We start from the raw sequence: 11,830 nt of genomic DNA, 5'->3' as shown, positions 1-11,830 counted from the left end.
GACTTTCGAAGGGAGGGGGGAAGGGGGGGGAGGGGCGGCGCGTGACGAGGAGGCAAGGGATCTATGGGTGGAGGTGTTGCCGGCAACTAGTACCGGACAGCGGCGGGTGTTTTCTTCGCGCTCCCGGGCCGGCCGAGGCACTCTGCCCCGGAGGGGCGACGTCAGCCTCGCGGGAAAGCAAACAACCAGCCGCTCGCTCCTCCTCCATGTCCTGGGTGGATGTGTGCAGGGATACTCGGAAAGTGTGGATGCGCACCGGAAGGTGCTTGAACGGACCCAGCAGGAAGCCCGGGCAAAGTCCAATGGGGAGGGGGGGGGGGACGGGGGAACGGGGGCGGGGGGCCAGGGCAGGGACACACACACACACACACAAATGGAAGTCGCCCGGCGACCGGGGGATTCTCGGGCGGATGCGGAGCGCCGGGCGCGTCATCTGACAAAAACTTACCACACAGGCACGGGATCGTTGTGATCGGCCCGATCGTTGGCCAAATGGATGGCGGGGGGCGCGGGACGGGGGCCGAGCGGGCTTACGCGAGAGCGTGTTTGTCCCCGTTCTCCGGTCGCCCCCCCCCCCCCCCCTGCCCCCTGTGTCACAACTGGCTGGCCGGAGGAAGAGCCTCGGGCAGTCGACGCCTTCGGCCGAGGTGGCACACACACATGCACCGAGCCGGCTCATCAGATTGCACCCAAAACGCCCGACCCCTCACACGTGTACGGCCGTTCTTCGCTCCCCCCCCCCCCCCCCCCCCCCGCCCCCCCTCTCTCTCCTCCGCCCACACACATATATTCTGTCTCTCCCTCTTTCCCCCCTCCCATCTACTTCTACTCCGCCCTCTCCTTCTCTCTCTCTCTCTCTCTCTCCTCCTGTTGAATCATGGTGGTCTCGAGCTGCTCCGAGGTGGTTCTCACGGTGCCAGTGCGCGACCCGCGCTTCCTGGGCCGGCGACCTCTCTTTGCTCGGTATCCGGGAGCCTCGGCCGAAGAACTGGATCAATTTGAACGCGACGCCTTCGCTACCTCGAATGAAGCCACTCCCTCTGCTGCTGCCGGCGAGGGTGGGACTCCCACCGACCGGCCGGTGCTCTCCCTTCGGGAGGTGTCCTTTCTGTCGCTCCCCCAGGGGGAAGCGGCCCTGCTGGATGACATTGAATCTGGCGACAGCTCGGAGGATGCGACGCTCGTTCGGGCCGCCATTCGTCGAGCCTCGCTCTTGACTGCCATTCCGGACCATTTGCGGACCGCCTCCGACAACATGGTCCCCACACACGAGCTCGCGTGCACCCTCTGCATCCCGAGCACCGGTGACCCTTCTCCCTCCGCTTCGCCCTCCTCATCCTCCTCCTCCTCCTCCTACCTGACGGACATCGTGGCCTCCATCGGCCAGAGTCCAAATGTCTGGCCGGCTGGCCACGGGCGCGACCTTGTGGTCATCGTTCACGGGGTGCTCGGTATGTTGGGTGCTTGCTCCCCCCCCCCCCCCCTGGAGGAGCAGCCCAAGACCCTTCTCCTTCCGAGCGCCTGCCACCCTCCTGTCTGACCGCCCAAACGCCATCCAGGCCACCGGGACAACTTGTTTTTCCCCCTCCTGTCGCAGGCCCTGGCCGACCCGGCCGGCTTTGGCCGCACCCACTCCGGGCCCCTGGCCGAGGCGGTGGTGTCCGCCTCGGTCGAGGCTTTGACCGCTCCTCACAGGGAACTGGACGAGCTGCGCGAGCAGCTGTGCGCGGGTGCAGGAAACCTGCTCACAGGTCTGCTGCCCGCCCCGACGGCCAGCCTGCGCGTCGACCTTCGCGGACACGGTCGCAGTCCGGGCCTGCCATCCTACTCAGACTATGAGGTCGGCCTTCATCCCCTGCCTCCCTCCTTTGCGCCGGGAAGAGTGATCACCTTCGGGAACTGACACCATTCGGGCCTCGCCCCCTCTCCGATGCCCCTCTGCCACTCTCTTAGGGCGACTTTATTGACATCTCGGCCGCGATCGCTGCGGCCGAGCGGCATGGCTGGCGCGTTGTCGGCTTGATTGGCCACTCTCGAGGTGTGTTTGTGGACACCCCTTGTCCTTTCCCATGCATCGCCTCTCCCTCTCTGACCCTGCCTGGCCTCGGCCATGTTGCAACCCTCGATCCCTCGACGCCACCCGACAGGCGGGGTGTGTGTCATGCGCCAGGCAGCACGCAAGCCACCGCACTCGCTGCGCTTTGTCGCGTCACTCGGGAGCCGCTTCAACCACCGGGACATCACCATCAAGCACACGGCAGCCGAGGTTGCGCGGATGCGCCCGGCTCCCGAAGGGCGCGGCTGGTTCGGCTGGCGCTATCGCTCACGCATCCGTGGCGAGGGGGCTGTCATCGTCTCCCCCTCCCAAATTGATTTGATCGCCACCGATGTCAACTTGCGTGCTGGTGCGCTTTCCCGGCTTTGTCGGGCCCCCTTTGGATGCTTCCCCCTCGCTCGCCATACGCTTGCTCGCTCCTCACCACCCATCGCCGGGGTCCCTCTGGCGCATGCCTCCCCCTCGCCGCCGCCGCCGCCGCCGCCGCCGGGGCGTCTGTTCCCCAGTCTCGGCCATCCCCTCGGGGGTCGACACGCTGACCATGCACGGGCTTGGAGACACGGTGGTCTTGCCCACCGAGGCCATGCACTACACCAATGCCCTGCTGGCTCGGGGCCACCCGGCCAAGATGGGCGTCCACACGCTCCGGCTGATCCCCGATGCGGACCACCTCTTCCGGGGCTTTGGTACGCACCGAGGCCCGGGGCGTCCCTCCTGTGCTGCTCCCCCCCCCCCCCCCCCCCCCCCCCCCCCCCCCCCCCCCCCCCCCCCCCCCCCCCCCCCCCCCCCCCCCCCCCCCCCCCCCCCCCCTCCGCCCTTGGTTTGGCCCATTCTCCCGGCCTCGGCTCCAGCACTGACTCCCTTCCTGTGCCTTGCCCCCTCGGCCACCTTAGATCCCCTGGTTGTCAGCACGATCCTGGGCTGGCTTTCGCCGGCTTTGCGTGCCGCGCGTGCCAGCATCGCTCACCCGCTGGACAGCTGCCGCTCTTCCCGGTCGCCAGTGCCGACCCTGTCGGTGACGCTGGCGTCCAACACGCCGGAACCCCCGCCGGGACTCAGTCGGCATGAGGCCCAGTTCCATGTCCACTGGTCGGGGGTCGACAACTTCCGCGACCTCGGGGGGTACCCCCTGGCGGGTGCCGACCCGTCTGCCCGGCAGCCCACCATCCATTGCTCGCCCATCCGCCGGGCCACGGTGTCTGCATTTGGCCGCGTCTTCCGGGCGGCCGGCTTTTCGGACGTCCGCCCCGAGGCCCTGCAGCACTTGCATGATGCTCTACGCGTCCGGGCTGTTGTGGACCTCCGTAGTCAGTACGAATTCGATCGCGACCATGCCCATCTCGGGCCTCTGTTCGCCAGGACGTGCGTGTCTTTGTCTCCCCCTGCGTCCTTGGTTCCCCGGGTCTTTGCTCATGTTCGGCCCTGTCTCTCTCTCTCTCTCTCTTGCTTTTGTCCTTGGTACATGCGACACACGGTGTGGCCACGGTCTCCTCAGGGGCATTGTGCACTTCCACGCGCCGGTCTTCGCCGATCCGAGCATCGATCGCAATCCTACTGAATCTTTCTCCCGGCGCTGGGCGTCCCATTCCAAGTGCACGAACTCCATGGTTTCCGGTGCGCCCCCATGCTGGGACACACATACCCATGCATCCGCACTGGCCCCCCCCCCTCCCCTTCCCCTCTTTTACCCTCCCCCTTCCTTCTAATGTTCCCCCCCCCTCCCCGCCGCTGCCTCTTTTGTGGCCTCAGGCTATATGGACATTCTCAGCCATGGCGTGGCTGCCTTTCGGGCGTTGTTCTCCCTCCTCGCTGGGCCACCCTTCTCCGATGCCTACATCGACCAGGGCCTCCTCCGGGCGGGTCTCCCAGTGGAGGAGGCCGATCACTATGCCGTGGTCTTCCACTGCACGGCGGGCAAGGATCGCACGGGCGTTGCCTCGGCTCTGTTGCTGGATCTGCTTGGCGCCTCCCCGGCAGCCATTTGCCGTGACTATCAGCGCACGGAGGTGTGCCTGGGTGCGTGCATGATCATCCTCTTTGGCGCCTTGCTCCTGCAGCACATGCCCACCACATATACATATATATATATATGTGCACATACCTCTTTACACCGATGCCAGCAGGCATGCTGCCGGGAATATGTCACTCACTCGACGCCCTGCTGTGGCCGCGGCGGCGGCCTCTTTGGCTGTCCTACATCGCCCCTCGCCTGGTCAGATCGTCGGCCGTTCATTGAGCGCCTGCTCCCGAATCCCGATGGCGGGCTGGAGTCTTCGGGGCTCTCGCCACACGAGGCGTTCACCCTCAGTAGCAGCCGCTGGGAGGCCATGGCCATGTTCGTGTCGGGTCCGCTGGCTGAGCTCGGCGGAGCCGAGGTCTACCTTCGAGAGCACTGCGGCCTGCCAGCCGAGGCCATTGCTGCCTTGCGCCGGCGTCTTGTTCAAACAGTGCCCGCGTCGTCTGACGCTTGTCGGTAGCTGTCCTGGCCTTTGTCGGCACACACATTCAAGGAATACACTCCGGTGGGGCACCCTACCGAGCAATGGCAACATCAGGGTTCATGCATATTCGACCATGTGGGTCTTGTCTTATCCTGCTCTCTTTCTCTGGAAGGGCATGGGACACAGGGCGAGGTAGCGCGAGGCAAAGACAGGAGCTAGGATAGACAATGCGATAGACAGAGAGAGAGGGGGAGGGAGAGAAGCTGAGAAGCTGGGAAGCTGAGAGAGAGAGAGAGAGAGAGAGAGAGAGAGAGATGAAGAGATGGAGAGAGGCAGAGAGAGGCAAAGAAAGACCGGAAGAAGGAAGGTGAATTGGGAGCAGTGGCCCGAGGAAGAAGATCTCACATCCGGAGGAATGTGCAGAGCAGTTCACAGAGAGCCTCATCCGAGAGGAATGGGCGCCCCTGTATTTGTGAGAAAAAAGATCCGCCCTACACCAAGGGGAACTGCCGGCGCAAGGGCCCGTCCGTCCCGGCGGCCCCTCCCAAGGCCCGGCGGCACCCCGCAGCGGGGACGGGGACCGCCTTCCCGGCCGGGGGGGGGGGGGGGGGGTCACGCACGCTCGGACAGCCCCAGGGGTGACGCGGAGAAACGCCCGGAGCCCGGAAGGGCCAGGTCGGCCAGGCTCCCAATTCGGGGCTATTTCGGCGGATGGGAGAAACCCGCCGGGGCAGGGCGTAACGGCGCTCGGTCGAGACTGCCTGTCTCTCACGAGAGGCTGATGAGCGAACGCGCGAGTTTGGGCCATTCGCCCCCCCCCCCCCCCCCCCCCCCCCCCACCCCCGACTCGACCGCGCGTGTGCCCTATGTTCCGGTGTGCCCGTGTGCCTTTCCCTCCGGCGAGCCCTCCAACGAAAGGCCGGGGTTTTCCCGCCCATCTTGCGCCGTGACACGTACGCCTGGCGTCTTGTGTGTCCGGGGGAAATTGGCCGCGCCCCGGCAGCCATTGGGAGTCTCCAAGTTCGCTCCGAGCCCCACCCTGCCCCGCAGGAAGGGGGGGGGGAGGGGGCGGCGAGTAGGGGGGGCTCGCCAGGGCTCGGGCACATGCAGAGCCATTTCATCCGCAGTCTACCCCCCCCCCCCCCCCCCCCCCCCCCCCCCCCCCCCCCCGGCCCCCCCCCCGCGCCCCCCGCCCGTTCCCCCCCGGCCGCGCGCGTGGGCGCGCGCGCGCGCGCGCGCGCGCCCCGCCGCCCCCTGTCCAACGGTCTGCAGGAGGGACCCCCCGGGGGCACACTGGCCGTCTGTCTCGTCGGACCCCGACGCATCCATGCACGGGAAGTACTGCTGCCCCGCCCGGCGCCCTGGGCCTGTTTTCTCCCCCCTGCGGCCCGGCGACCCGGCCAGGCATGCCCCCCCGCCCCCCCCCCTGGCCCCCGCCCGCCCCTCGACCCCCATTGCCTTGGGTACGAACACCGCCGCCGCCGCCCCCGGAGTCATTGCACCCCGGACAACAGGAAAACCAGCACCCCAGGGCCCCAGGGGGGAACAGCAGGCAGTTCCGATGTGATCGGCCCCGATATGCGCTCCCCCTCCCCCCTCGCCTTGGCGGAAGATTCCATCGGAGCTCATGCTCCCTGGCAGTGAGACTGATGGCCTCTTCGTCGGTGGGTGAATGTTCCGAGCACCGGCGCTCCACGAAATGCCCCGCACGGGAGGGGCTGGGGGGAGGCAGTGCCGACACCCCCCCCCCCCCCTGGCTGGAGGATCCGCCAGAAGAAAGGCCGCCAGACCGCCGGCAGTAATCCCACCTGGCAGACAGCACCTCTCATTGTCCCACCCTCCCTCCTCGTTGAATCCTTCCTCCACACCGCCACCCCTGTCTCCCCCGTTTCTCCTCCTCCCCCCCGCCCCATCCCCTTCTATCCGCGTATTCTCTCAGACGATCGTCCCCTGGTAAGTATATGCGCCTCCTTGCTCTTCCGGCGCCATTCCCCTGCGCCTGCTGCATCTCCCCTATCTATCCCCCCGCCACTGACATTCTGCCCTCCTGCCCTGATCACCTTTGCAGACGAGCACACGCCAGCCTTCGTTGAGAGATCATGATGTCTTCGGGCTTTGTGGCGCATGACTACCAGTTTAAAGGTGTGTTTTGTGGTGAATGCCTCCCGCTCTTTTGTGGCTCCTCTCCTCACCGATCATCATCCCTTCCCTGCTCCCCCAACGTCTCCCCCACCGGCCACCAACCGTTCCCTGCTCCGCTGGGATTCTTCCTCCCAGTGATTCTCTGCGGGGACTCGGATGTGGGCAAGGTACATGCAAACACACCCAAACTTATAGATCGAGAGAAAGTGACAGCGAGAATGGCGAGCGGAGAAGGAGATGCTTGCATGCGCGCGCGCGCGCACACACACACACACACACATGCACTGCGCCATCGGTTCAGACGCACGGTCTGTCTCGCCGCCACATCTAACCCAATGCCCCTTGCCTCGGTGTCCCCTCGGCTGGCAGTCGAATATCCTCGGCCGGTTTTCCCGCGATGAGTTTAACCCAAGCTCCAAGGCCACACTGGCCATCGAGTTCTCCACAAAGGTGCCCTCGCCTGCTCGTTAGATGGGCCTCCCGCTTCGCGGTCATCCAACACCATACTAACCACCCCACCACCGATGCAGGTCATCCTTCATGAAGGCAAACGCCTGACTGTGCACATCTGGGACACAGGTGTGTGGCTTTTGCTCGCGCATCGCCTCCCTCGGGCCTGCCATTCTCTCCCATCGTCTGACCGCAATCCCCCCTCTCCCCTCCCCGCTCTCCTCCCAGCCGGTCAGGAGCGCTTCACCGCCCTGACGCGTAACTACTTCCGCGGCGCCGTGTGCGTCCTTCTGCCGCTCCTCCTGCCATTTGCCCCCCCCCCCCCCCCCCATCCCCCCTCCCCCAGTCACAAGCCCCAGACACCTGACGTTTTTGCCACTCAGTGGAGCCCTGATCGTCTATGACATCACCTCGGTCGAGTCCTTCAACAGCGTTCCCCGGTGGCTGTCCTTACTTCGCTCCCATGCCCATCCCGCGACGGTGGTTTGTCTGGTCGGGAATAAGATCGATCTTGAGGCCAATCGCAAGGTACATCTTGGGACGCATGCATGCCCCATCCTGTGCCAGGAGTGGGACGGCCCCGCCGACTTGCACACGCCTCATCTCACCCTTCATCTCCCCCCTCCCCCCCCCCCTCCCCAACGTCTCCAGGTCCCGACGCAGAGTGGGTCGGACTTCGCCAAGGCCCATGGGCTTCTCTTCCATGAAACCAGCGCTTGCACCGGAGTTGGTATCAACCTCACTTTTCACCAGCTGATTGTGTCCATCTACAATGCCGTCAGCCAGCCGGCCGGTGGCGCACAGACAGCAGATGTCGAACAGGAACAGGCCCCTCTGCCGGCTCAGGCTGCGAACAACACCACAGGTATGTGGCGCCTATCCACATACCTTGCGCCCAGCCTGTCGGCCTCCGCCCGGCGAGTGATTAACTTTCGTCTCCCCTCCCCCGGACTCCCCCCTTTCACGCATGTAGTCAACATCACCGAGCAGGCCGACGAGGACTCGGATGCCTGCGGCTGCTGAGGCACCCAGTCCCCCTGGCCCAGTAGTCCATTTGCATGGGAATTGAGGGAGCAAGTCAGACACACATGACTCCTCCCCTTCCACTCCTTCGTCTTGTCCTTGAGAATATATCGCCCTTCCGTGTATGGAAAAAAAGACAGTGAGAGATTGCGGGGACAGAAAGACACAATCCGCCTTCTCCTCTGACACGCTCCCCTCGCCTGATGAGATGTACGGCACATGGCGGGGTGTGTAGAAAAGAAAATGCCTTACGCTTTTATTCCAGCCCAAGGGGGCCGAGGAAGGTGGGGGCAGAGGGGGAGTCCAACGCCCTACATGAGGGACTTTTTGGTGTAGAAAAGCATGTATGCCTTGGCGGCGAGGACCTCTTGGATGGAGGCCTGCTCGATATCGACATCGCTGGCCTTGTACCACTAGCGCATCCACGCAGGCATGGGGGGAGGGGGGGGGGAGGTCAGCGACGGAAGAAGGCTTCCCGACGGATCACACGTCGCACAGCGCGAGGGAGCATACCTTTCCTCTGTAGGGGAAGAAGGAGACATAATGCCCGTTCTCAGAGGTCCCGCTATGTACAACAACCCCGGTCAAAACATACAGCGACTCGGACCGTAGGTCAAGCGGCAGCCTATGTCCATCCGACCGAGTGAGGGCAAACAGAGAGTCAGTGGGAATGCAAGCACACAACAGGGGGGGAGGGGGAGGAGGAAACCCACGGCCAGAAGGCCACGTACCGGCTGCCCGGGCAACCGACAAAGGCCGACTCGTCGAGGTATGGCGACGTATCGAGCTCCAGGGGGAACTTGACCGTCAGCTCCTGCTTCGGGATCCCCTGCAACACCTCCAACGGCCGGCTGGCATGCGTGGGCCAATCCCTGCGGGGGGTGCCGTCGGAGCTCGGCAGTGGAAAGACTCCCTGCGCCGAGAAGGCCGATGAGATGGACTGGCCAAGCATCGACAGGGCCGACGATGCATCCGAAGGGGAGCCCCCGCCGGAAATGCTGGCTGCGTGGAAAAGGGAACTGGCCGAGGCCCCCAGGTGGGTCCCGGGCGATCCGCTGGCCGTCGAGTGCAATGAGGCCGTCGATGAGGAAGCCGACGTGACTGCCGATGAGGAAGTCGAACTCGGCGCCGATGAGGAGGCCGACGAGGGGGAATGCCCAGCGGGGGCAGAGTGCATGCCATCGCCGGCCTGGGCCAGGGAGGAGCTTGCGCTGCCAGAGTGGTTGGCCACCTTATTGGCTGCTTTGGTGGGTGCCGAAAATTGCTGCAGCGCCGGATGCGAGAAGCGCTGTGCAGGGGGGGGGGGGGGGGGGGGGGGGGGGGGGGGGGGGGGGGGGGGGGGGGGGGGGGGGGGAGAGAGAGAGAGAGAGAGAGAGAGAGAGAGGGGGCCGGCAAAGGGGCCAGGATGACGGTCAGCATGAGAAGGTGAGAGGACACACAACCAGGCACGCCCCCACAGGGTATCCACATTGTGTACCTTCAGGTGGATGGCCAGCACCTGGGGAAGGGTCTGAATGGAGAGGCGCTTGGTGGCACCGAGACTGCCACCCCCGTGGATGGTGTCATCGGCTGTGCGGCTGCCCGTCCGAGTGGAGGGTTCTGGACAGTGCCCACACCGCGGTCGGCCGAGCGCCTCCGGCTCGGTGTATGCCCTGAGACAGTCCTCCAGGGACAGGAAAGGCTCTGACCGAGGGGAACCCCCGTTGGAGGGATGCCCGGAGGGACTGGAGGGGGACGCCAAATCGACGCTGATGTCAAGGAAGGGCTCCAGAGCTGGGTGATGATGAACAGGATGGACATGATGAGGGGTGTTAGAACCGGGAATGAGCAGGCAACCCCGGCGAGGACGGCAGGCATGCGCACTTGTCGAGGACGATCCACATGAAAGACATGTAATCTTGGAGCTGGTAATGCCACTGAAGGACTGGTAGAGGCCGCAATTGCACTGCGAGGGAGTCAGCTGGAAGGACACCGCTGTGATCGGTGATCCGGCGCAGAGGCACCGTCGGCCGGGGAGACAGACACGAATGCGGGCGTGTGCAGGTGCGCATGCGCATGCACATCCGCGCGCGCGCGCACACACACACACACACACACATACACACACACACAAACAAGGGCCGGATGTAAGTCAATCGGGGCACAAACAGCGCTTGGCAGTCCCACACACACACACACACACACACACACACACACACACAACAGGCAGGTGTGGGCCCACCCCAGGAGGAGGATGACCAGATTACATACAGGATCCCGGGCAGTGCCGGTGCGCCGCGGCCACGAGAGACAGGAATGCCTCGTGAGCATCGCGCTGCGAGTGCCCGGCCAACGCCGGGGCCGCCTTCCACAAAACATAGACCAGCGAATTGGTGGACAAAGCCGAAGAGGCCGGCGACACGGTCAGGTTTCTCGGTAGCGTCAACGGCGAGGTGAGCCCCTCAGCCGGGCGCGGACGTTGGGGATGCGGAAAGTCCGGACCACCAGCCGGCGAAGATTGCTCCCGCTTGATGGAAACCCCAGGAGGGGACTCGATCTTCGGCAGGGACGGGTCGAGCGCAAACACACGACTGGTGTCATCGCCCCCGCCGCCAGAGGCCGAACTCAGCCGAAGCTGCGAAGTGAGGGTGTTTAACTCGATGCCCGAAGGGAGAAGACGCTCACCGGCCGGGCCGGGCCCGGTCCCAGGGTGCGCCGCACTCGGGCCGCCACCGCCACTGGTGCCGCCGCCGCCGGAGGAGGACGTCCCCCCGATGGCGGCCGCCGCGGCGCCCAAGCCGCCCCGCCCGGCGGCCATGTCGGACGCCGACACAAAACACTCCACCTGGGGAACCGGCGCATGTGCCCGTGAGATCAGCCAATCCAACGCACAGGCCGCACACTGGCGCTGGTCTTCCACCGTGGGCGGTGGCAACCCCTTGACCCGAGTGAGTTGGGACAGGTCGGCCGGGCGGCCGGGGGCGCGGTCCCGGCGAAACCCGCAGGAGTGTCGATCTTGAAGGAAAAACTCCCGGATGACTGGATTGTGAATGACCGCCGCCTGGAGGACCGAATTCAGATAGCACGTAGCCCCGTGGTTCTTCAGCCCACGCGGCCGCGGGGGGTATACCCCATACGGGGCGGCCTGGGTCGAGACAAACACCCGACCGCCGCTGGTGGCACCGCCACCGCTACCACCACCGCCACCGCCACCGGATTCGGCCTTTCCGGCGGACGGCCGTGGCAGCACCACTCGAAGCTGTGAAGGGGGGCCGGCGGTCGATCGGCCGCGATTCACACCCGCGCGCCGGGTCCCGGTCGAGCAAACCGGCAGCAGCCCCAATGGCCGGACATATCGCGACAGGAGAAGCAACTCCGAGGCCGGGGGCTTGGCCGGCAGTGCAGTCGACATGCCGGCAGGAGGGGATGCGCGACAGGCTGCGCGCTCGAGTGTCAACAACAACCACGCGTTACTGGCAAAAGCTGGATCACCCTCTCGATCGAGCGGGGGATGGACGCACAGAGATCCAGCCCCTGGCGCCGGACCAACTGGTCAGCCATGAAGATGGCCTTCTCGATCTTGCAAAGGATTTGCAGGGCTGACCGCGCCGCCGGAGACAGTGGCTGCTGGATGGCCGCCGATAGGGCATACTGATGTGGCGAGTGTAGGTAGTCTTGGCACTTGAAGCAGAAGACAATTCGCCGGCGGATGTCCAAGACTGGCAGCCGGCAAGCATAG

The 11,830-nt window shown here is 65.3% G+C and overlaps 3 protein-coding genes across 3 annotated transcripts in view; 2 read left to right on the top strand and 1 right to left on the bottom strand.

Annotated features, from left to right (window-relative positions):
• The first annotated feature begins 869 nt into the window (after window positions 1-869).
• H696_00330 (hypothetical protein) lies at window positions 870-4,623 on the top strand. Its single transcript, XM_009494177.1, has 9 exons — window positions 870-1,451; window positions 1,560-1,840; window positions 1,954-2,038; window positions 2,148-2,405; window positions 2,563-2,742; window positions 2,950-3,418; window positions 3,552-3,670; window positions 3,806-4,072; window positions 4,274-4,623. The coding sequence occupies exons 1-9, from the start codon at window positions 878-880 to the stop codon at window positions 4,531-4,533; spliced, it is 2,493 nt and encodes an 830-aa protein (XP_009492452.1). The 5' UTR covers window positions 870-877; the 3' UTR covers window positions 4,534-4,623.
• A 1,976-nt stretch (window positions 4,624-6,599) lies between these two features.
• H696_00329 (rab family, other) lies at window positions 6,600-8,112 on the top strand (the record flags this gene model as incomplete). The annotated part of the gene is made up of 8 exons (XM_009494176.1): window positions 6,600-6,639; window positions 6,775-6,806; window positions 7,009-7,089; window positions 7,170-7,218; window positions 7,318-7,369; window positions 7,473-7,617; window positions 7,741-7,954; window positions 8,063-8,112. The coding sequence occupies 8 exons, from the start codon at window positions 6,600-6,602 to the stop codon at window positions 8,110-8,112; spliced, it is 663 nt and encodes a 220-aa protein (XP_009492451.1).
• A 311-nt stretch (window positions 8,113-8,423) lies between these two features.
• Window positions 8,424-11,830, bottom strand: part of H696_00328 (hypothetical protein) — a gene marked incomplete at both ends in the record, with an annotated part of 3,846 nt that continues 439 nt past the window's right edge. Inside the window, 7 exons of the mRNA XM_009494175.1 lie at window positions 8,424-8,525; window positions 8,626-8,737; window positions 8,844-9,400; window positions 9,590-9,885; window positions 9,976-10,086; window positions 10,363-11,529; window positions 11,613-11,810. Of these exons, the coding sequence (XP_009492450.1) occupies window positions 8,424-8,525; window positions 8,626-8,737; window positions 8,844-9,400; window positions 9,590-9,885; window positions 9,976-10,086; window positions 10,363-11,529; window positions 11,613-11,810 (2,543 nt within the window). The remainder of the gene's footprint in view (window positions 8,526-8,625; window positions 8,738-8,843; window positions 9,401-9,589; window positions 9,886-9,975; window positions 10,087-10,362; window positions 11,530-11,612; window positions 11,811-11,830) is intronic.

The sequence above is a fragment of the Fonticula alba genome (assembly GCF_000388065.1).
Source record: "Fonticula alba strain ATCC 38817 unplaced genomic scaffold supercont2.1, whole genome shotgun sequence".
NCBI lineage: Eukaryota > Rotosphaerida > Fonticulaceae > Fonticula > Fonticula alba.
Note: the sequence above shows the minus strand (reverse complement) of the source record. Positions and strands in the feature narration are given on the sequence as shown.